General features: G+C 50.4%; 1 protein-coding gene across 1 annotated transcript in view; it reads left to right on the plus strand.

Moving 5' to 3' along the window:
• Nucleotides 1-21406, plus strand: part of Gtpbp1 (GTP binding protein 1) — a 26410-nt gene extending 5004 nt beyond the window's left edge. The window contains exons 3-12 of the mRNA XM_005379270.2: nucleotides 4765-4945; nucleotides 5455-5803; nucleotides 12932-13055; nucleotides 13921-14035; nucleotides 15595-15739; nucleotides 15845-16027; nucleotides 16682-16817; nucleotides 17360-17538; nucleotides 18947-19150; nucleotides 19884-21406. Of these exons, the coding sequence (XP_005379327.1) occupies nucleotides 4765-4945; nucleotides 5455-5803; nucleotides 12932-13055; nucleotides 13921-14035; nucleotides 15595-15739; nucleotides 15845-16027; nucleotides 16682-16817; nucleotides 17360-17538; nucleotides 18947-19150; nucleotides 19884-19976 (1709 nt within the window). The 3' untranslated portion in view covers nucleotides 19977-21406. The remainder of the gene's footprint in view (nucleotides 1-4764; nucleotides 4946-5454; nucleotides 5804-12931; nucleotides 13056-13920; nucleotides 14036-15594; nucleotides 15740-15844; nucleotides 16028-16681; nucleotides 16818-17359; nucleotides 17539-18946; nucleotides 19151-19883) is intronic.
• The last annotated feature ends 225 nt before the right edge of the window (nucleotides 21407-21631 follow it).

Raw genomic sequence — 21631 nt, forward strand, 5'->3', positions numbered from 1 at the left:
ACCTGGCACCACCCTGTAATTTTGGAGGCACTGTCATTATGTAGTTAATTTGGTCTTGAATGTTGGAGAGTTTGTTGGATATCTCTTTGGAGAGAGCTGAGAGATGGTGAATGGAAACTTGGTTTGGCTGGTATGGTGCCAACAGTGATGGCTATTTTTTTTTTTTTTTTTTTGTCTCTTTGAGACAGGGTCTCACTCTGCAGTTCAGTCTGGCCTTGAGCTCACTTTGTAGTCCACACTGGTCTTGAAACTCGCAATGATCCTGCTGCCTCAGCCTCCCCAGTGCTTGGATTATAGGCGTGCGCCACCACGCCTGGCAACCCAGATTCTTACAACTGCTCTTTCCTCTTGTCCTTTAATGTGGACTCTGCGTTTTTCCATGCCTTGGCAACTCACAACTAATTAACCCTTCTGTGGCAAGGTGTAAGATGTCAGACACTCATGAGCTCATCTCCTACACACCCGAGCATTTTCCTCGCATCTACCAGTTGGATGCTGTTAGATTCACAATGACTTCTTCCTGCTGGAATTCTTTAGAGACAGAACTAGTTAAACAAGTTAAGCATCAGACAGAGGACCCAACCAGATGCCAGCCCCTGGAGGATGGGTTCATCATTGATGTTCTGTGTGGCCTTGATATGTCACCTCTGTTTATCATGCCCTTCTGTAAAATGGGGGTAATGATACCTCCCCCCCGACCTCAGAGAAATTTGAATGGATAAATTAGACATTAAAAAATTGTGAATAGGGGCTGGGGATTTAACTCAGCAGCACAGCGCCTGCCTAGCAAGTGCGAGGTCATGAGTTCAATTCCCAGTACCGGAAAAAAAACTAAAATAGAAAAAAAAAAATTGTGAGCATTACAGAGGAATGTGTTCTTGATGTATGTGTTTTTAATTTAAGGTGGGCATTTCAGAGGGAGGCACAGTTTTAGGACCTAGTAGGTGAGGGTCTGGAGGCTGGCTGTTCTGTTTACTGATGGCTTTTTACTTGTCTGAAAATGTGGCTGATAATAGAACCTAGTCCATGGTCCAGTAGTGAAGATTAAGTGGTAAGAATTCAAGGTAATTGCATATAAATGGCATACAAATGTTCGTGAATATTAGTAGTTACCATAATAATTTCTTTAGGATCCCAGGTTGTAGTTTCTTTATCATGAGATTTTTAAAGAAAGAACCTTATTCATTTGTCAAATACTAAGTCATGACTTTCTAAGAAGAGCCAGGTGCTGTACTGAAAGTGCTAGCTCCTAGGACGGGGCTTAAGCCTGTAAGGAGGAGAGGCTACTCGGAGGAGCTGCCCCTGGGGTTGATCCTAAGAGATGAGCAGAAGTTTTCATGATGAGTGGAGTCAGTGGCCAGCAGGCAGAGAAAGCCATGTGCACAGAGGCATGGAGACAGTGGAAACTGGGGGACCGAGCTGGCCAGAGAAATTGGGGCAGGTGGGACTGGCAGGAGGGGAGACTGAGCCCCATCTGGAGGGTCCTTGAATGTTGTGCTAAAGAGGTTAGATTTTTATCCCCAAAATGTGGGTAGCCTTTGCAGCACGTTGAGCAGAAGAATGCTTATAGGAAAGGTAAATGAGCTGGCAGGACAGAAATGTGATTCGGGCCAGACGTGGCTGATGATAGGCCTTCAGTAATTGGAGCGCTGTGGTTTTCTTCTTGGCCTTTGTCTCCATTCTTAGAATGAGGAATTCGATGCATGATGGAGAAGAGTGATGTGACCCACTGAGAGCCCAAGTGGACAAGGTGACACTGGCGATGGCCTCTGGTGTGGAGCAGGACCGGAAGGCACTGCTTTTTGCTGTACAGAGGGAGGCAGGGGAGGATGGGTAGAATTGAGGGTGTGATGAGAATGGCAGCGCCCCGAGGGTCCCCTTAGAAACACTTTCCTCAGCCCTTCTCTAACCTAGGAGGTGTTCAGAGTGCATTTGGCTGTGCATTTAGAAATCTCTCAGCCCAGCCACTCCCTCTTGGCTAATTTGTTTTACATTTTACAGACATTTGAGGGCATAACATAGGAAAGCCTTCCAGTGTGGGGCATCAAGAAATGGTTGCAATATGGTCCCCACCCTCAAGATGCTCCTGTGTGAGGGAAGGGCATGGTCCAGAACACTGTTGCCTGGAGCAGTACTTGGCAAATGCTCGAAGGGAGGCAAAGGTTTATGTGGCCTCTGAGCAGAGTGGTAGGATCTTTCCAGAAGGAGGGACACTGGGATAGGGTGCCTGGGATGTGGAACTGGAATCATGCCAGGAACCCAAGGCTGGGGGATAGGGCCACTTGCACTGGGGCAGAGCTAACAGAGGGAGATTGAAAAGGAGGTCCCTTCAGCCTCATTTTGGGGGGGGCCCTTATGAGAGGCTAGAATTGCGGCTGGGTCTGGAAAACCATTCAGAAGTTTTGATGTGGAAGTGACCACATCAGAGCTGTGTTTATTTAGGAGCTTAAGCATGTGGGTCATGTAGGATGGATGGAAGGAACAGAGGCTGAATTTGTAAAGACCAGTTCAGTTTACAGTGTTGATTCGGATGGAATAAGGACCTGTGTCACTCTGTGGGCAGTGAGTAGACAGTAGAGAAAGAGGAAAGCTGAAGAGCTGAATCAGCAGGACTGGACTGATGAGTGTTAAGCGTGGGTGACTGGAAGGCTAGTAGTACGATTATTAGAACAGCGAAGGTGGTAGGAGGAGCTGGTCAGGCAGTAAGAGGGATCCTGGCAGGTAGCAAAGGCTCTAGGTTTGGCACTGGAAGACATGGCTTGCATGGCCCCTTTGCTTTCCTCTGGCTTCTATTTACCCCACCATTCAAAAGGAACAGTAATGCCTCTCCCCCTGGGGGATAGTGAGGACGCCAGTGCTTTACTGATGTTAGTCATTTTATGCTGGTGATTGAGTTTGGATAGCAGACTTCAGGAGTTACCTTCCAGCCCTTAGATATTCAGGGTGGAGCTCATGGAAGAGGATGGTGCTAGAAGTGAATGCTTTTGTAGTTTCCAAAATGACAATTGAGAGCTGAGTGTGGCGGCGCATGCCTGTAATCCCAGCACTCGGGAGGCTGAGGCAGGAGGATTATTGCTAGTTCAAGACTAGCCAGGGCTACAAAGTGAGCTCAAGGCCAGCCTGAACTGCATAGCGAGACCCTGTCTCAAAAAGACGAAAACAACAAAAAAACAAAAATGACAATTGAAGCAGAGTGTGGTGATGTACACCTGTAGTCCCAGCGCACAGCAAGCTGAGACAAGGGAAGCAGCAAGTTTGAGGCCAGCCTGGAATAGTGAGACACTGTCTCAAAACAAATGAACAAACAAAGCAAAATGACAGCTGAAGCTACAGAATAGCTAAATAGAGCATTTATTTATTTTCTTTCTGTTTTTTTTGAGATAGAGTCTTGCTGCGTTGCCCAGGTTGTGCTCAAACTCGGGATCTTCCTGTTTCCTATGTATGTGGGATTACAGAATGTGCTGTGGTATCTGACTAGAGGAAGGTTTAGGAGAAAGAGAGAAGGCCCATTGGTCGGGACTGCTGTAGGGGAGGAGAAAAGGGCATGAGACAGAGGAGCTGGGAAGTCACTGGTGACATCTGAAAACTGTGGTTTCTTCAGGAGTGGTCGTTTCAGAGCAATTGGGGTGGACAGTCAATAATAAGGATCAGCTGCTCTTTTGAGATGTTCGGTGGTCAAAGGAAGAACCAAGGAGGTGAATGGGCAGGGGAAGAGGGTGTGGTTTCTTTTACTCGGTTTGTAGGGAGGAGAGGAAATAGCGTGTGCCTGGCGGTGGAGAGTGGTAAAGAGGAGAGGCGCCTTGCTGGAGGGAGTGCCAGGGAGGAGCCTGGGAAGGGCCGAGGGAGCACTGTCCAGGTGCTCAGTAACCAGAGGCAGCTCAGCCTGTCCTCTGTCCGCCTTCCCTCATCCTGGGCTCAGACTCCTTTTTCTAGCGACTTGCCGGACATTTCACCCGAGCCGGCTCAGTTCAAAGTGTCTCTCTAAAATAATCCTAAGATGCTCCCCACTCCCTTCTTTATCTTGTGCTCATCACTTGCCTAGACTATTAGACTCACTTCCTCCCTGGCTTCCCCCTTCTGGCCTCTTGCTTGCTCCCCGGGAGGCCTTTCTAGTCCACCTCGATCTCATGCTACTCCAGTCCATGACCCCAGACTTCCACAGCCTAGTAGTAAAGTAGTCTTGCTCTGTCTGATGTCCATCCGCCATGCCGGCTTCCGTCTCTTGTGTGCTTTCCTTCCACTCCATGTGCTCTGTCCTGCTCCCCAATGCCATATCCCGGTTCCTTGATGTGCCATCATTTGCCATGCTTCATGCTCTGCTCCCCTGGCGGATGTCCTTCCTTCTTTCTTGTGGGCTCATTTTTCAACCAGCCTGGGTCAGCCCCCGCAAAACTCCTTCATTTCCCCGGGCTGTGCCTTATCTTCTCTCCATCTAGGTCTGCAGCACAGCCCTGGAGCTGTATTGCAGTTAATTAATTTCTTGCCTGACCCTCCCTCAGGGCTGTGAGCTTGTTCAGGGTACCGATATGCCTAGCTTCCAGCCTGAGACTTGGCATGCACCCCAAGAAAGTTGTTGAATGAACTGCCCAGTGCCCTGCTTGGTGGGAGGCGCTGGCACTATCTTACCCTGACTGTCAGGGGAGAGTATGTGTTCTTCTCTAGCACCTAGGTAGGGCCTTTTAGATGAGCGGGACTGGCTGGCATGTTGGCAGGCCGGTTGGTCAGGACCCTCTCTCCCGCTGATGTGTGGGCTCTTGTCACCAGATGGGACTGAGTACGGGCTGAGTGAAGCTGACATGGAGGCCTCCTATGCCACAGTGAAGAGCATGGCTGAACAGATAGAGGCTGACGTCATCCTCCTGAGGGAGCGCCAAGAAGCCGGTGGCCGTGTGCGTGATTACCTGGTCCGGAAACGAGTAGGAGACAATGACTTCCTGGAGGTCAGGTGAGGAGGCCTCAGAACTGTTCAAGCGTCCCTGATGCGTGACCTTGGGGGCTACAGCTTCATAGACACCTGTGGTAGAAACTGTGACACTTGGTGTGTCAGCCCCACCCCCTTCCTTTCTTTTCCCTTACTGAGATGGGGACAGTATGCCCAGGGTCATGACAGCTCTGTTCCATCTGCACTTCATGCCCCTCAATAGTTGCATCTGGGAAGGGTGGGAGAGCCCAGCCATGTGTTCTGTGGCCACGCTGTGGGTTGCATTTGCTCCCATCCGCCTTTGAGGCCCAAAGCCCGGGGCCAGGGGGAGTTAGGTGTTGAGGGAGCCCAGGACCACTGGGTTGCTTCCCTGGATGTGGCGCTAGGGACATTCCCAGGAGCTTATGGAAGAGCAGGAGGAGTGGTGAGCTGAGGTTGGAAGGGTGAGCCTGGATTCAGAGGTCCAGTTTCTGGACTCCAAGTTGTCTCTTCAACACTAACCTCACACTGATGTATGGGTCCATGTCACACAGGGTAGCGGTTGTGGGCAATGTGGATGCCGGCAAAAGCACGCTTCTGGGAGTCTTGACACATGGGGAGCTGGACAATGGCCGTGGCTTTGCCCGCCAGAAGCTGTTCCGCCATAAACATGAGATTGAATCTGGTCGTACCAGCAGCGTGGGCAATGACATTCTGGGCTTCGACAGTGAAGGCAATGTGGTAAACAAGCCTGACAGCCATGGTGGCAGCCTGGAGTGGACGAAGATCTGTGAGAAGTCCACCAAGGTGATTACTTTCATTGACCTGGCTGGCCATGAGAAGTACCTGAAGACCACTGTCTTTGGCATGACCGGCCACCTACCTGACTTCTGCATGCTGATGGTAAGTGTGGGGTGATCCTGGGGAGGGGCATCATATATGTAGGGGTCCAGGACTGGTCTGCAACTGAGGCCTCTTGCTTTGGAGCTCAACACTAGGTGAGGATGGCAAGTTTGGTATCTCAGTGCCCAGTCCTCTGAGCACTATGGCCTTCTCAGGGATGAACTTGATCTCTTTCTCCCCTGTGCTGGGCCAGGAAGGGGTTGTCTTGGTAAAACCAAAGTGTCATTTGCAGACTTCTTTTCTTATTTTTCAGGGAGGCATAGAGGAAAGTCTGTCCTCGGATTATGATTGACTTACTGCTTCAGAAATGTTTCTCCAGAGCAGTGGGGAACTTGGAGGTGGGGAGGCTTGGGGAAGACATGGAGGGGAGCACCTCATGTTAGGAGGCGCGGGCATCAGTCAGAAGGCCCGAGAGGTGGCATCTTCAGAGCCTGGAAGGGGGCAGTGTCGGCTGCAGCACAGGCTGCTATTGGGTGTCTCCTGTGTGTGCCTGGCACCATGCTTACCTGATGGCACAGCAGAACCAGACCATCCTGGGGCTCCCAGAGAGCTTACAGAGCTTACAGCTGCTCAATTTCTGAGCAGCTTATCATTAGATTGACTGCAAAGGAGAGGGAACAGAGGGCTCTGCTTGTTTCCTGCTGCAGTGCTCGGATGTGTCCTGCTGAGCTTCCTCCCTGGACAGAGTGGGAATGGTGAGGTCCCCACGTGTACACAGCTTCCCCCTTCTCAGGGAGGGAGGGGAGGGCAAGGTGAAAGAAGAAGGGCACACTGCAGCACATTCACCTTTGGCAGGTCCTTCTCAGAGCCCTTCCCCATTCCCTGTACCTCAGCTGCTCCTGCTAAAAAGTGGTGAACACAAGCGTCTGTTCCTAGCAGACTGGCTCAAGTGGCCCCACGAACAGGAGTGCTCAGGCCAGCTCCCGCCTGAGAGCAGGAGAGGGAGACAGAATGTGTGGTGCGAATGCGCTCACTCTCTGCCTGCAGCTCTCGGGCTCTCGGCGTGGTTTCTCCTCCTGTTTCTTTGAACATTGTGAAGAGCCATCACTAGCTCTCTACACTGAGGAAGGAGAGCTGCTGTGCAGGAGTGAGACCCAGTCCATCTGTAGGGTTTATGTGGGCAGTTGCTCTTAAGAAGGTTATAGAAGCCTCTTTAAAGTAAGTATTGGGAGCCAATGTTAGGAGTCAGTAATCCCAGCTGCTTAGGAAGATGAGGCAGGAGGATGCAAGTTCAAGGCCACCCTTGACAACTTAGCAAAACCCCGTCTCAAAATAAAATGTAAAAAAGGACTGGGGATGTATGTAGCTCAGCACCCATTGGGTTCACTCTCCTAACCCACAAAACAAAAAGTATTAGGATTTGGGTTGTAGCTCAAGGGTGAAGTATGCATGAGGCCCCAGCTTCTTCAAGCACCAGAAGTAAAATAAGTGGTTTTCTTTTTGTTGGAATTAACATGTATTAATTGTACAAATGCTGGTGAGAAGGTAGGGGAAAAGGAACTCTTCTACATTGTTAGTGAGGATGTAAACTAGTGCCCCCACTATAGAAATCAGAGGAGAGATTCCTCAAAAAACTAAAAATAGAATCCATTTAACCCAACTATGTCTTTTCTCGGTGTCTTCCCCAAAGAGTTAAAAGTTATCATGTTGTAGTGATACATGTACACCCATGTTTATAGCAGCACAATTCATAATAGCTAAATCTTGGGAACAGCCTATATGCCCACTAACAAATGAATAGATAAAGAAAAGGTAGCATTTATAAACAATGGAGCACTACTCACTCTCCCATCAGGAAAGATTAACTTGAGGCGTTCAAGGGGGAATGGGTACAATTTGAGAACATACTACTACATGAAGTAAATCAGACACACAAGCTTAAACACTGCATGGTTTCTCTCATATGAGAAACTTAAAGTATATATATTTATATATAGAGAGAGAGAGAGAGAAAGAGGGAGGGAGAGTATAGTAGAAGATAGATAAATAGGAGATCTTTTTCAAATAGTTGGGGGAACAAGAGATGGAGGGGAGGTGGGAGGGAAAGAGATTGACGGGAAAAGAAAATGGTGGTGGAAATAGAGTTTTTGCAAATGGCGAGGGGGCCAAGAGTTGGAGGAGGCAGGGAGGGCGGAGAGTGGTGGGGGATGGAAAAAAAATCAAGGTGTATTGTGCATGTGTACCAGCTCCCCACAGTAAATGTAATTATGTACTGTGAACATGTACTAATAAATTTTTAATGTAATGTGAAAAATTATGATATAAAACTCTCTTCTAGTTCTTTATAAAATAAAAATATTTTTCTAACTGAGCTAAAGTAAATAAGACCAATGAATAGAATTATCTTCACCCCAGACACAATGTTCACGTCTCATTTATAGACCACGACCCAAACATCAGATGAAATATTTTATTCCGTGGCAGTCAATTTCCAGGAAAAGGTTTTTTGGTTTTTTTTAAAATATATACCAAACAGAGCAATAGAGCACTCTCTTATGCAGCTTTGGAAAAACAAAAGCCAATGTGAGTTGGATGGCCTGGCGGGGAAGAGTTAGGAAGAGAACTGCATGTGGGCAGATGAGTGTCCTGGTGAGGGAGGGGACGGGTACAGCAGCAGCAGGAGCAGCAACAGTGGCGGTGGGGAGCGACACCCTGCGAGCTTTGGTATTACACAAGCGAGCTGCTTGCAGCGTGACCATGCCCTGGGATGATACAGCAAGTTCTCTTCTGACTTAATCTTACTGTAGTAAGTAACATGTTCACGTGATATAAAAATAAAAGGCACCAGAGGGCTTGTAGTGAAAAGCCTGTTTCTAGTTTCTTGCCAGACACAGCCAGTATTTACAGTTTCTTTTTTCTGTTTTTTTGGTACACAGGAATTGAACTTAGGACACTGTGCTTGCCAGGCAGGCGCTAGTGCCGCTGAGCTATATCCCCAGCCCTGTAGTTTCTTGTATGTGTGCCCCTGATACTTGTACTATACCAGTAAAAGTGTGTATTGTCTCTCTCTACTTTCAAACATGCAGAAAAATGGAAAAAATGGCGTAATGAATGTCATAAACCCACTGCCATTTGGATTCAACAGTAATTAACACAGTGGGTGTATGTGTGCTTGTGTTCCTTTTTTGACTGAATCCTTTGCAAATGCATTGTAAACATTGTAACTCTTTGCATAAAAAAATTCAGCACACAACTCCTAAAAGTGAGGACTATCTCCCATTACTACAATCACAAAAATGAAGAATGATAGTTCCTGAGTGTCCTCCAAGGTTTAATCTATGTATTGTCTCAGATAGTCCCCAAATGTCTTATATTATAACTGCTTTTTTTTTCTTTTTTTTTTTTACAACTGCTTTTGCTCTCTCCCCCCGCCCCCCCCATACCAGGAATCAAATTCACAACCTCACGCTTGCCAGGCAGGCGCTGTGCCACTGAGCTAAATACCCAGTCCCCTATAACTGCTTTTTCAACTAATCATTCAGCAGCATTTGCTTTTTTTTGGTACTGGAGATTGAACCTAGGACCTTGCACATGCTAGACAGGATTCTTACCACTGAGCTATATTTGAAGCCCTGCTTACCTCTTCTTATGGTAGCATACTGTGTCCACTTCACTGTTTTGTTTTGTTTTTTTTAAATATGATGCTACACTGATGAATTTATTTTATTTTATTTATTTATTTTTGTGGTGCTAGGGATTGAACCCAGGGCTTTGTGCATACAAAGCAAGAGCTCTACCACCAAGCCACATCCCCAGCCCCACTTCACTGTTTTTGTTTTTTGGTTTTTTTTCCTCATGAGTTCGATACCCTGTACCAAAACAAACAAACAAACAAAAAACATATTTTAAAGATTAACCCTTGCTGGACATGGTGACACATTGCATTAATCCTAGCACTCGGGAGACTGGGACAGGAGGACTGCTGAGAGTTCAAGGCCAGCCTGTACTGCAGAGAGAGACCCTGTCTCAAACATATCCGCATACATACATAACCCTTGTTAGAAGGTAAACATTTCAGGCAGGCATAGTCATCCCCGCACTCGGGGAAGCTGAGGCAAGAGGATTGCAAGTTCAAGCCCAAGCCCAATATGGGCAATTTAGTGACTAGTGAAGCTGTCTAAAAAAGAAAAACCAAACTCTTTGTGAAGGCCCTGGATTCAATCCCCAGTACCAAAAAGAAAAACAAAGTTTCTTTTTGTATCCCGTATAATTTTTTAAAGGGGCTTCATGGTGATACAAAGGTTGCCAGGAGTAGTAACAGTAACAGCTGTGCTTGCAGAATACCTGGTTCATGCTGGTTGTGTGCTGGAATTTTCATGTATTTTACGACAGCTAAGCGTCTGGTGACCCTCTAAGGTAGAGATTATTTATTTTATTACATGTTTGCAGTACATAAAGATTACATCTATTGTGAGGAGCTGGTACATGCTTCCTCCAATTCTTGGTCCTCCCTCCCATTTTCAAAAGGTCTGTTGCCATTTTTTTCTCCTCAATTCTTTTTTCCCTTCTCTTTACATCTCCTCCCCCTCCATCTTTTGTTCCCTTTACCATTTGATTTGTTTTGGTTTTTGTTTTTTTGAGACAGGGTCTCACTGTGAAGTTCAGGCTGGCCTGAACTCATGTATGTACCCCAGGCTGGTCTCAAATACACGGCAGTCCTCCTGCCTCAGTCCCAAGTGCTGGGATTAACATTTGAGAAATATATTCCTACTTTGTATTATCTATCTTTTATTTTGCTCTTTATTTATAGTTTGGGTTTCTCCTAGGAACCATGTGATATTTAAGCTTGTATGTCTGATTTTTGTGTAATATTATGGCTCGGTGTATCCATTTATCTACAGATGCCTCTTGCTTATCTTTTTAGGGCAAAGTAGTACTCCATTTTATATAAATACATTCTCCTTATGCATTTATCTATTGATGGCTATATAGGTCATTTCTAAGATTTACCTCTTATAAATTTTACTGTTACAAACGTAGATGCATCCCTGCAATATTACGACTTTTAACTCATTTGGGAAGATACCTAAAGGGACTAGCTTGGTCAAATGGAATGCCTACTTTAGTTTTTTAGGAGTCCCCACTCTGGTTTCCATAGTGGTTTTACTAGTTTACATTCCCACCAGCAGTGTGGAAGCGTTCTTTTTTCCCTGCAGCATCGCCAGCATTTGTGATTACTTGATTTCTTGATGATGGCTGTTTGTTCTGGACTGAGATAGAATCTCAGCGTGCTTTTGATTTTCATTTCTCTAATGGCAAGTGGTGTTGCACATTTCTTCATGTATTTATGGGCATTTGTACTTCTTTGGAGAAGTGTCTTCATTTTGGTTGCCCATTTTTTTGAGCAATCTTTCTCAAATTGGTAGGAGGTTTAATTTTTGGTCTTTTATTTTGGTGGGAGGTGTAATTTTTTTGAGTTCTTTGTATATTCTAGATTTTAGTCCTCTGTCCAAAACAAATCAGACATGTGGGTCAATGGAACAGAATACAGGAAGGAGAAACAACTCCAGGTATGGGCCGGGCATGGTGGCACATGCCTATAATCCCAGCACTCGGGAGGCTGAGGCAGGCGGATCGTTGTGAGTTCGAGACCAGCCTGGGCCACAAAGTGAGCTCAAGGCCAAGCTAAGCTGCCATGCCCAGTCCACGTGTCCAGGCTGCCATGCCCAGTCCACGTGTCCAAGGAATAGCAGGCAGGTATTTTTTCCTATTCTGTGGGTTGTCTCTTCACTCTGTTGGTTGTTTTGCTATGTAGAAGCTTTGTAATTTGATATGATCCCATTTGTTTATTCTCAGTATTATTTCTTGTACGAGTGGGATTGTGTTCAGAAAGTCCTTCCCTACACTTACACCTTCAAGAGTCTTCCCTGTTTTATCTTTCAGCAGATTGTTTCTGTTTTAACATTTAGCTCTTTGATCCACTTTTAATTATAATTTACTACATAGTGAGACATAAGGGTCTAGACTCAGTTTTCTACATGTGGATATCCAGTTTTCCTGTGCTCTTTATTAAAGAGGAAGACACTCTAGTGTATATTTTTGGCCCCTTTGTCAAAGATCAAATGGCTGAACATACCTGGAGTTTTTTTTTTTGTTTTTTTGTTTTTGTCTTTTTGAGACGGGGTCTCACTTTGCAGCTTAGCTTGGCCTTGAGCTCACTTTGTGGCCCAGGCTGGTCTCGAACTCACAACGATCCGCCTGCCTCAGCCTCCCGAGTGCTGGGATTATAGGCATGTGCCACCATGCCCGGCCCATACCTGGAGTTGTTTCTCCTTCCTGTATTCTGTTCCATTGACCCACATGTCTGATTGTTTTGTTTTGTTTTGTTTTGTTTTTTGAGACAGGGTGTCTCTGTGTAGTTCAGGCTGGTCTTTTAACTCACTAGGTAGCTCAAGGTGGTCTCAAACGCACAGTAATCTCCTGCCTCAGCCTGCCAAGTGCTGGGATGACAGGCTTGTGCTGCCATGCCCAGCCCACGTGTCTGATTTTGTGCCAGTACCATGCTTTTTATCACGGTAGCTTTGTAATATAACTTCAGATCTAGGATTGTGATGCCTCCTGCTCTGCTTTTGTTACCCTGATTGCTTTTGCTATTCTGGGTCTCTTTGGTTCCCTATGAATGTTAGGATTGTTTTCTCTAGATCTATGAGGAATGCTGTTGGTATTTTTGATTGGGGCTGTGAAATAGATTGTTATCTCCCTCCTTTACAGATGGGGAAACTGGGGGCCAGGGATGTTAAGCTTAACCCACTTTGAGGACTGTAAAATTTTTCCCCTAGACTGTCTGACTTTTTATTGTTGTTGGGGTTTTTTGTTTTGGGGGGTTTTTGTGGGGGGGATTGCTTTTTGAGTTTATGAGACTGCCTCTCACTTTGTAATTCAGGCTGACCTTGAAGTTACTATGTAGGCATGCGCCTCCATGCTTGACTGGACTGTCTGGTTTTATCGTCTGTCTTGTTTACAAGTCTCCTCATGCTTTTGTGGTCCACATTGCTGAGTGTAGGTCCAGGTGGTCTGTGCCCAGCCCAGCTTTTGTGGGTGTGGGTAGCTGCCTTTGAGCCCCGTGTCCACCTAACAACAGCCTGTACCTCTGCCCCTTCCTGACAATCCCTTTCTGTATTGGGGCAGGTGGGCAGCAATGCTGGTATCGTGGGGATGACCAAGGAGCACCTGGGGTTGGCATTGGCACTCAATGTACCCGTCTTTGTGGTGGTCACCAAGATTGACATGTGTCCCGCCAACATCCTGCAAGGTAAGTGCCGCCTCTAGTGGCAGCACCCTCCCTCGTCCCCTAGGGCAATCAGTTGCCAGGGCTTCGGCCCAGGATCTTGTTTCCCTGTCTTGTGCTCAGACCTTGGCCTGGATTTCTCTCAACCCAGAATCTTATGCCTCTTCTGCCCCTGTTTAGCTCTTGACCTAAGCATAGCGTAGAAGTTTCCTCTATTCTTTGTTCCTTCTGATCCCAAGTATGGTATGTTGAGATTCCCTGACTTGGTAACTCTTGTCAGATCACCCTGGTGGCAGGCATTAGTACCATCCAAGCCGGACATATACAGAGGCCTTTGGGCAGATGACTGATGACCTTTTATTAGCCAAGTGTCCACACAGGCTCACAGCAGTAGGCCTTCATGGCCCTCTTTGCTGTTGCAGATTGTTTTGCTAGGAGGCGTCATAACAAGTGCCTCTGCAGACTTCTCAGCATTCAAGAGATCTTTTTGTCAGAGGGGGTATTCGCTCCAGAAGCAGAGCATTTTGGAAAGAACATTGGCTCCTCCCAAGGACCCCCGAATCACCTGTCTGCAGGATGTGGGTCTCCTGGAGACTCTGGAGGAATCTGCCAGCTTTCAGATGCACAGCCTTGGAAAGGAGGCCTCATTTGTGCTCTCCTATTCCAGCAGCACGTACCCACCCAGATTACTGCTCCTGCCTTTTGCTTTTCTAGGTATTGTGGCATTTTAGTATATGTGCTGCCAAAGCGAGCACGGCATTGTGGCATTTAACACTGGTTCATCTGTCTGTCCTCTGCTTGCGTCTGTAACGAGCAGGCCTGTCCGCCCTGGAAGCCAGGCCAAAGAGAAGGCTGTGCAGCCTAATTGTGTTCCATTTTGCCCTTTAAGAAACTCTGAAGCTGTTACAGCGCCTGCTGAAGTCTCCAGGCTGCCGAAAAATCCCTGTCCTGGTGCAGAACAAAGATGATGTGATTGTTACAGCCTCCAACTTCAGCTCTGAGAGGTAATGGGTGGACAGCATGTGCTTCCAGGCAGGCGCCCTTGCCCTCCGGGCTGTGGCCAATGATAGGCCTAGAATGGCTGTCATCCAGGCATAGTTCTCACGGAAATTTCTTACCAGTCAGAAGTTGGAGGAAATAGAAGGTTTCTGTCTTAGTACAAGGTCCCCCAGGCCAGCAGTATTGCCAGAGGCCATATCAAGTCACCCATAGTCTGAGATGCAGCCTCTGAGGTAGAGATCCCATCTGAGACTTCATTGTCCCCATCTGTGAAATGGAAATAATACTGACTTGTGAGTATTTGAACGATGTATGTAAGGCGCTTAGCACTGTGCCTGGCTGGCAGATTACACAGCCATTTTCTTTTTCTTTTTTTTTGTCCTTTTGAGACAGGGTCTCACTATGCAGTTCAGGCTGGCCTTGAGTTCACTTTGTAGCCCAGGCTGGCCTCAAACTTGCAATGATCCTCCTGCCTCAGCCTCCCAAGTGCTGAGATTACAGGCGTGCGCCACCACACCCGGCACACAGCTATTTTCATAATTAATTTTGTTACTGTTTCTTGAAAGCTTTCTAATCACAGGTCAGTTTAGGCACTTACCCATGAATGTATCTTTTCATTTCCATAAATATTTACTAGATGTTGTTCATCATCCAGAAGTGAATGGAGCGCAGTCTTCAGGGGATCTGTCTTGGTTGGAGATACCCTTGTTAATGCTGAACTTGGTTAAAGGCTTTGCCCAGAGCTGTGGCCTCATTGGCAGCCATCTGCCTGAGGCCTTGGTCTGTTGCCCAGTCTTCTGGCGGTGCCTCTAGCCTGGGCCGTCCTTAGTACCACCAGGTGGCCAGCAGAGGGGGCACGTTTCAGAAAGCCTGGCAGGCCAGCTCAGGCACTTTGCTGAGTGTCTGTGTAGGCACTGTTGTAGCAGTTATGGGGAATATGTAATTCCTGACCCCAGGGGGTTTCCTTCACTCTGATGAGAGGATAGAGGCCACGTAAATAGCTGATGGAAAGTAGGATGTAGCATGGTACCAGGCAGAAGTACCTGCCCCCAAGAGGTTGAGAAGACTCAGCCAGGAAGGGTTTCGAGGACGAGGTGGTATTTGAGATGAACTGTAGAGGATGAGAAGGGTTGGTGTTGGATAAAAGGAAAGGAATTCAGGACGGAGATCAGAGTGAGCATATGTATGTGTGGGATGGGACCATGTGGCTTTTGGGAAGGGACAGTGTGTGGTAGGCTGGGATATGGGGCTGAGGACAGGCCCGAGTTCAAAGGGCCATGACTGTGGGGAGAAGGAATTCTGCTGTCTCCTGGTGATGGAGAGGCGGTGGGGGTGGAAAGCGTGTGCGCCGGAGGAAGAGGTGGGTCTGAGGGCAGTGTCGGGGAAGAGGCTGGAGGGGCCAGGTTTCGGGAAGACACTAAGAGAAGGCCGCAGGGCAGGACTGGCTGGGAGATGCTGGCCTGGGCAGAAGCTAGGGTGTCAGGAGGAGCTGCTGGCAGGTTAGGGCAGGAGCCAGCCACCTGAGCTCCTCTCTCCCTTCCTCCTTCTCTTCCCTTCCACTTAGGATGTGCCCAATATTCCAGATCTCTAACGTTACAGGCGAGAACCTAGATCTGCTGAAGATGTTCCTCAACCTCCTGTCACCCCGCACCAGCTACAGGGAGGAAGAGCCTGCTGAGTTCCAGATCGACGACACCTACTCTGTCCCAGTGAGCAGCTTCGGGTGGGACTGAGCGGGGTGGGTGCCTGGTGGGCATCAGGGTCCCATCTGTGGTAAGGATGGACTTACTAGGCTGGCATCTTCTCCTCGGCAGGGTGTGGGGACAGTGGTGTCAGGGACGACACTGCGGGGCCTGATCAAGCTGAATGACACGCTGCTGCTGGGCCCGGACCCCTTGGGGAACTTCCTGTCCATCGCTGTCAAGTCCATTCATCGCAAGCGCATGCCCGTCAAGGAGGTGCGTGGGGGCCAGACGGCCTCCTTCGCACTGAAGAAGGTGAGTGTGGTTGGCACCAGAGCTCCCTGGGCTTCATCGTGTGCGGCTCTGGCTGGGCACTTTTCGCCCTGTCTGGTTCTTGGGGCTGCTCTGCTGGGTGGCGTTACCAAGCTCATTCTTACGGGTAAGGAGACCTGGATCTTGCCCACTACACACAGCCTCCTGAGCCTCCCGCTGAGGTCAGACAGGACTATCCCTGCTGGGCACAGCGCCCTGCTACTTAGGACCCTGCTTCGTAGGACTCCTGTTTAGTCTCTTATCTCCTGGGCTTTGGGGTCCCTGCTAGCTCTGGGGTCATCTACCTCCCTGACAACCAAATTACCCAGGAAAAGTGGGACCCGTTGTGTTCCCTCAGTGGTCACCTCACTCTCACCCCATTCCCCCCACCCGAATGCTTGTTTGTCTTGGCTCCTTGCCCATCCCTCAAGGCCCAGCAGCTGAAGTGCCAGTTCTGCTCGAAGACTTTTTGTGCCTCAGTGGCAGTAGGTAGCTTCCCATGCAGTGCCAAGCGTGCCTTGTTCGGGCTGCCCCAGAAGGTGACGAGGGCAGGGCTGAGGTGGGTGGTCCCTGTTCCTAGGAAGAGTCTTGGTTCTCCAGGACCAGGGGCAAAAGCAGAAGGCATCACTGTGCCTGTGTGTCTCCTCTTTTTTTCAGATCAAGCGCTCATCCATCCGGAAGGGCATGGTGATGGTTTCCCCTCGTTTGAATCCCCAAGCATCCTGGGAATTTGAGGCCGAGATTCTTGTCCTCCACCACCCTACCACGATTAGCCCACGCTACCAGGCCATGGGTATGTGTTTCTGGACTTACAGCCCAGCGCCACGCTCCCGCAGCTCCTACCAAAAAGTGATCCAGCTTCAGCCAAGAGCAGGTCCACATCCCCATCCTGTCCCTCGGAGCTGTGAGCTGCAGTGTTGAGTTGGTGTGCAGGTGGTCCCTGAGGGCTCCAAGACCCAGACCTGTCCTCACGCCTCAGCACACCATAGCTGAGCGCTGCAGTGTGCCTACCAGTGTGACCGAGGTGCTGGGACAAAGATGACACAGGGCTTACCATCCAGTTCGGAGGCGCACGTGCAGACACAGCGCCCCCTAATCCCCAGAACTAGGGTGTGGGGTGGGCGCACAGGTGCAGCTGGAGGAAGGGGAATGCTGAGCAGGCTCAGGCTGAGCGCAGGCCTCTAGTTGCCCCCTACAGCTCCTTGTGGGCTTTGACTCCAGAAATGAGCCCCTCGCGCTGCAGCTCAAGCGTATTTCATGCCTTTACTCACTGTCCCCTTGTCCTGACGCCACAGAGCGCCCCAAGCCTGTCCTGACCTCCTGCTCCCTTGGCAGTGCACTGTGGGAGTATCAGGCAGACGGCCACCATTCTGAGCATGGACAAGGACTGTCTGCGTACTGGGGACAAGGCCACTGTCCACTTCCGCTTCATCAAGACCCCAGAGTACCTACACATAGACCAGCGGCTGGTGTTCCGAGAAGGCCGCACCAAGGCTGTTGGCACCATCACCAAGGTATGGCCTGGACCTATGTCACCTGCCCCGGGATGTACCAGGGGCCAGTCCAGCAGGATAACTGTGACCTTGAGCTCCTCCTGAGAACCCTAGCAAGTCTCTCTCCCCCGCACCCTCCCTGGACAGGGCTGGGTCATTCCTGAGATGTGGCTTCTGTACCATCTTCTTTCGTGCTGCAGGGGGGGTCCCTGGGTCTCCTGTCCTAGACTTTGGTAGTGGCTTTGGAGGAAAGAAGCTGGGATTGGGTCCCAGCATCTCCTCCTGGGGAACAGTGGGGCTGAGTGTTCTGGGCCTAGTCAGGGTCCCCCTCCAAGGTGCCAGCTCTGGCTCCTGTCCCTACAGCACAGTGGGTCTGGTTGAGTGAGTGCTGGGCAGCACAGGCCATGGGTATGGATTCCCTGGAGCTTGAGCTCTGTGTCTGTCCTGAAGCCCACTTTGCCCTCTGCAGACCTCGCCCCTGGCATGGGTGGGGCATTTGGTGGAGGCTTTGGCCCCTGCTGGGAATGAGGAAGATGTAGTTTCCAAGTGTCCGAGATCTAATCGGCATCAGGGACTGGTGGGGAATGTGCGGGAAGCTCAGCATGCGTTGTTGCATTTTCTGGGACTTGGCTGGGACTCCTCCCTACTATGTTTGGGACTGAATTTAAACCCCAAGGGAAGATTCCAAGACAGTTTCTACTGAGTGCTAGCTTTTTTTGTTGTTTCATTTTTTTTTTTTTCTTTTTCTGGTACCGGGAATCGAACTCATGATCTTGCACTTGCCAGGCAGGTGCTGTGCTGCTGAGCTAAAGTCCCAGCCCCTGTTGTTTCATTTTGGAGACAGGGTCTTGCTTTGTAGTTCAGGCTAGCCTTGAACTTGCTCTGTAATGCCAGCTGGCCTTGAATTCATGGTAGTCCTCCTGCCTCAGCCTCCCGATAGTGCTGGGGTTAGGGGCATGTGCCACCATGGCTAGCCTGGGTGGTAGTTTTTTAAGATTTCTCACGGACTCCGTGTGTTTTTAGATGATGAGTTGTTCTTTTGGTCTCTGCGGAAGGCCTAAGGTTCAAGTCGGCCCAGAGTAGGTTGGGCAGGTTGTATACAGCCTGGGAGATGGGCTGGGAGGCAGCAGAGAGGTCCAGGGAGTTCTCTGCAGGCCCGTGCTGGGCCAGGGAATGGGAATGGGGTGGATCTGTCTAAGGGAGGTGAGAAGGAAGGAGACTGCCCTGAAGCTCTGCAGTCTTAGACTCAGACGGGTGCACATACTTCTCCTGCCTGCTCTCTGCCACTGCCATCCTGCCATGCACCCTGCATAGGACCAGCCAGGCCAGAGAGTGAAGTTCCCCGAGAGAAGGGGATGGGACCTGAGTGGGCTGTGGACACCATTGCTCTGCAGCTCTGGCCTCACCCTCACCTCCTTGGCTCCTACAGCTGCTCCAGACCACTAACAACTCCCCGATGAACTCCAAGCCCCAGCAGATTAAAATGCAGTCAACGAAAAAGGGCCCACTATCCAAACGGGAAGAAGCAGGGCCATCCGGTGGGCCAGTGGCAGCAGGGGCAGCCCCTCCTGGGGATGAAGCCTCATCTCTAGGTGCCGGGCAGCCAAGTGTGTCCAGTGGTCTGCAGCCCCAGGTGAGCAGGGGCCCTGGGCGGGAGGGCGTGTTGCTCCTGCTGAGGTGTGGCCCATGTCACATCGGTGTAGTTGGTCCTGTCTACTATTTAGTTGTAATGAAATGAAGTAGAATAGCAAATGCGAAGTATCTCTTTCACAGTAAGAGTAGACATAGTGTTGAGAGTGGCTCATGTGTGTATGAGTCCAGGGCTGAGAGACACTGCCTTACAGGTCCTGCCACGGCCCCTCCTGGCATGCAGAGAGGCGGTCTGGGCAGTTGCAGTGTGGCCCACTCCCCAGGACTGTGCCTGGCCTGGCCTGGCAAAGGGTGGCCCCTTGTGCACCTCTCCGCAGTGTCTCTTCCTCCTCAGATCCCTTTGGAGAAAGAGGCTTCTGGATGTGTGTGTCGCAGTGACATGCATCACCTGCCACCGAGCATATTGTTTCCTCTGGTTCCGTCACTTTTGTTCTTTCCAGGCAGCAGTGGCAATTGTTGATGCATTCGTGACTTTGTGCTTCTCTGAAGGGCCCCGCACCATTACTGTGTGTGTGTGCATGCGCGTGTGTGTGCATGTGTCCGTGTGTATGCCCTTGCCCTGCCCTGCAAGGAAGGCTCTATTTCATAGACGGGGTATGGTGGGCACGGTCACCCCACAGACTACAGGCCATGCTGCCTCCCCTCTGCCTGGCCCCTGCTGCCCTACCCTGTCCTGAGGGACAGCGCTTCTCAAGCTTCTCCTTTCTGTGTTTCAGCCCAAGCCCAGCAGTGGGGGCCGACGACGAGGGGGCCAGCGCCACAAGGTGAAGTCCCAGGGGGCCTGTGTGACTCCCGCCAGCGGCTGCTGAAGCTTCCCCAGCCCAGCCTGCCACCCAGGGATCCTCACTCTGGCCACCACTCACCAGCTGGGCAGAGCAGTGCTGCCCGCACCTGCCCACTCCCAGGCCACAGCAGAGCCTCTCTGTTGCTCCACCCCCGTTTTGCAGGGGGGCTGTAATTTATAAATGAGGAAGGTGGCCAGACTTCGCGAGGACTGACTGTCTCCTGCCCTCTCCCGCCTCCTTCCTCACTCACACATCTTTTGTACATCTGGGCCCTTAGTTTTTATTCTTTTTATTATATACCTCTGTCTCTCTGTTCAGCGTGCTGTGTGTGTGAGGCCTAGGAGTGTGGCGGCGGCCAGGGCCCTGTCCTTCCCTCCTCCATGGCTGGCCTTCCCATCCGTCCATCTGCCCGTCCATGTGTCTGTCTTGATGACACCCTCAGAGGCTGTAGGGGACATCAGGAGCTGAAGGCCACCTCCCTTCTCACTGCTTCTCCCACCGCTGCAGGGCCCTCTGCCTTGGCTTCTCCGGCGTCTGGGATCCGTCTGGATGGGCGGGGAACCCAAGGGAACGAGTCTAGGACTTGGGAGGTTAACAGGGAGGAGACAGTGGCTTCCCCTTGTCTCTCGCCTCTTCCCCTAAACCCTCAAACGGGTGATGCCAAAAGCTCCTCAGTAGTATCTGTGAGTGAGGGAGTCGTGCCTGCGCTGTAGGACTCATCCCACCCCGGTGCGGCCCTGTGCCCCGAGCCAGGGCACCTGCTGGGCCTCCCCTGGAGACAATCCTGTGTTTGCCTGGGCTGGCCCTGGCTATTGCCTTTGCTGCCCATCTGCCCAGCTCGAGGCCAGTTGCTTGCCACCCCTTCCACCTCCTCCTGCTAGGACGTTGGCCTTTTCTTGGGCCTCAGGGCACTGGATTACTAGACTGGATCTGGGCTGCTCGCAACTGGGTGTCCTAGCACCTCCAGTTGGTAGGGAGGGGTCCTTCTTGGGGCCCCCTCCGTGCCCACCTCAGCCCAGCCCAGCCGCTGCAGGAGCACAGCAGTCCAGGCCCCGGCCTGGTCTGGAGCCTGACTGGGATGGGGGTGGCAGGATGCGGGCGGCGAGGCCCGACACGGAGCACTTAGCACTGAGGAGCACCGCACCTGGGGCGGGGTAGGGTGGGCTGTGCGGGCCAGAGTGGCAGCGGCCTCGGCTGTCCTGGACCGGGCTCTGCCCCGCAGCCCTCCCTTTAGGGTGACTGGTGGGCATGATTTCCTTCTCTAGCCAGGGCAGACACCCAGCTGGCTGGGTCCTTCTTCAGCCTCGCCTCCTTCCCGTCCCCGCCCCCTTCCTGTCCTCTGCTCCCGACTGCTGGTCCCCTCTCCCCTCCTTTCAACTGTTTCTAGTTACCACTGCCGCACGGCCATGGACTGACCAGACCAGCACTCACAATAAAAGTTTGTTCCAAGCTGACAGCGTCATGTTCCCTGCCTGGCCCTCCAGGTGGAGGAGCTACCACAGGGACTCTGGCCGGTCTGCGCTCGAGTGCCTGCGCAGCTGCTCAGCTTGACCTGTGTTTTCAGTACTTTTCTCTCATTGCTGAGACAAAATATTCGATGCCCAAAGTTAAGGGAGGAAAGGTTTATTTAGCTCACACTTGGTAGAGATTTCAGTCCATAATCAGCTGGCTCCAAGGCA

The sequence above is a fragment of the Chinchilla lanigera genome, unplaced genomic scaffold (assembly GCF_000276665.1).
Source record: "Chinchilla lanigera isolate Chin_1 unplaced genomic scaffold, ChiLan1.0 scaffold00012, whole genome shotgun sequence".
Lineage (NCBI taxonomy): Eukaryota > Metazoa > Chordata > Mammalia > Rodentia > Chinchillidae > Chinchilla > Chinchilla lanigera.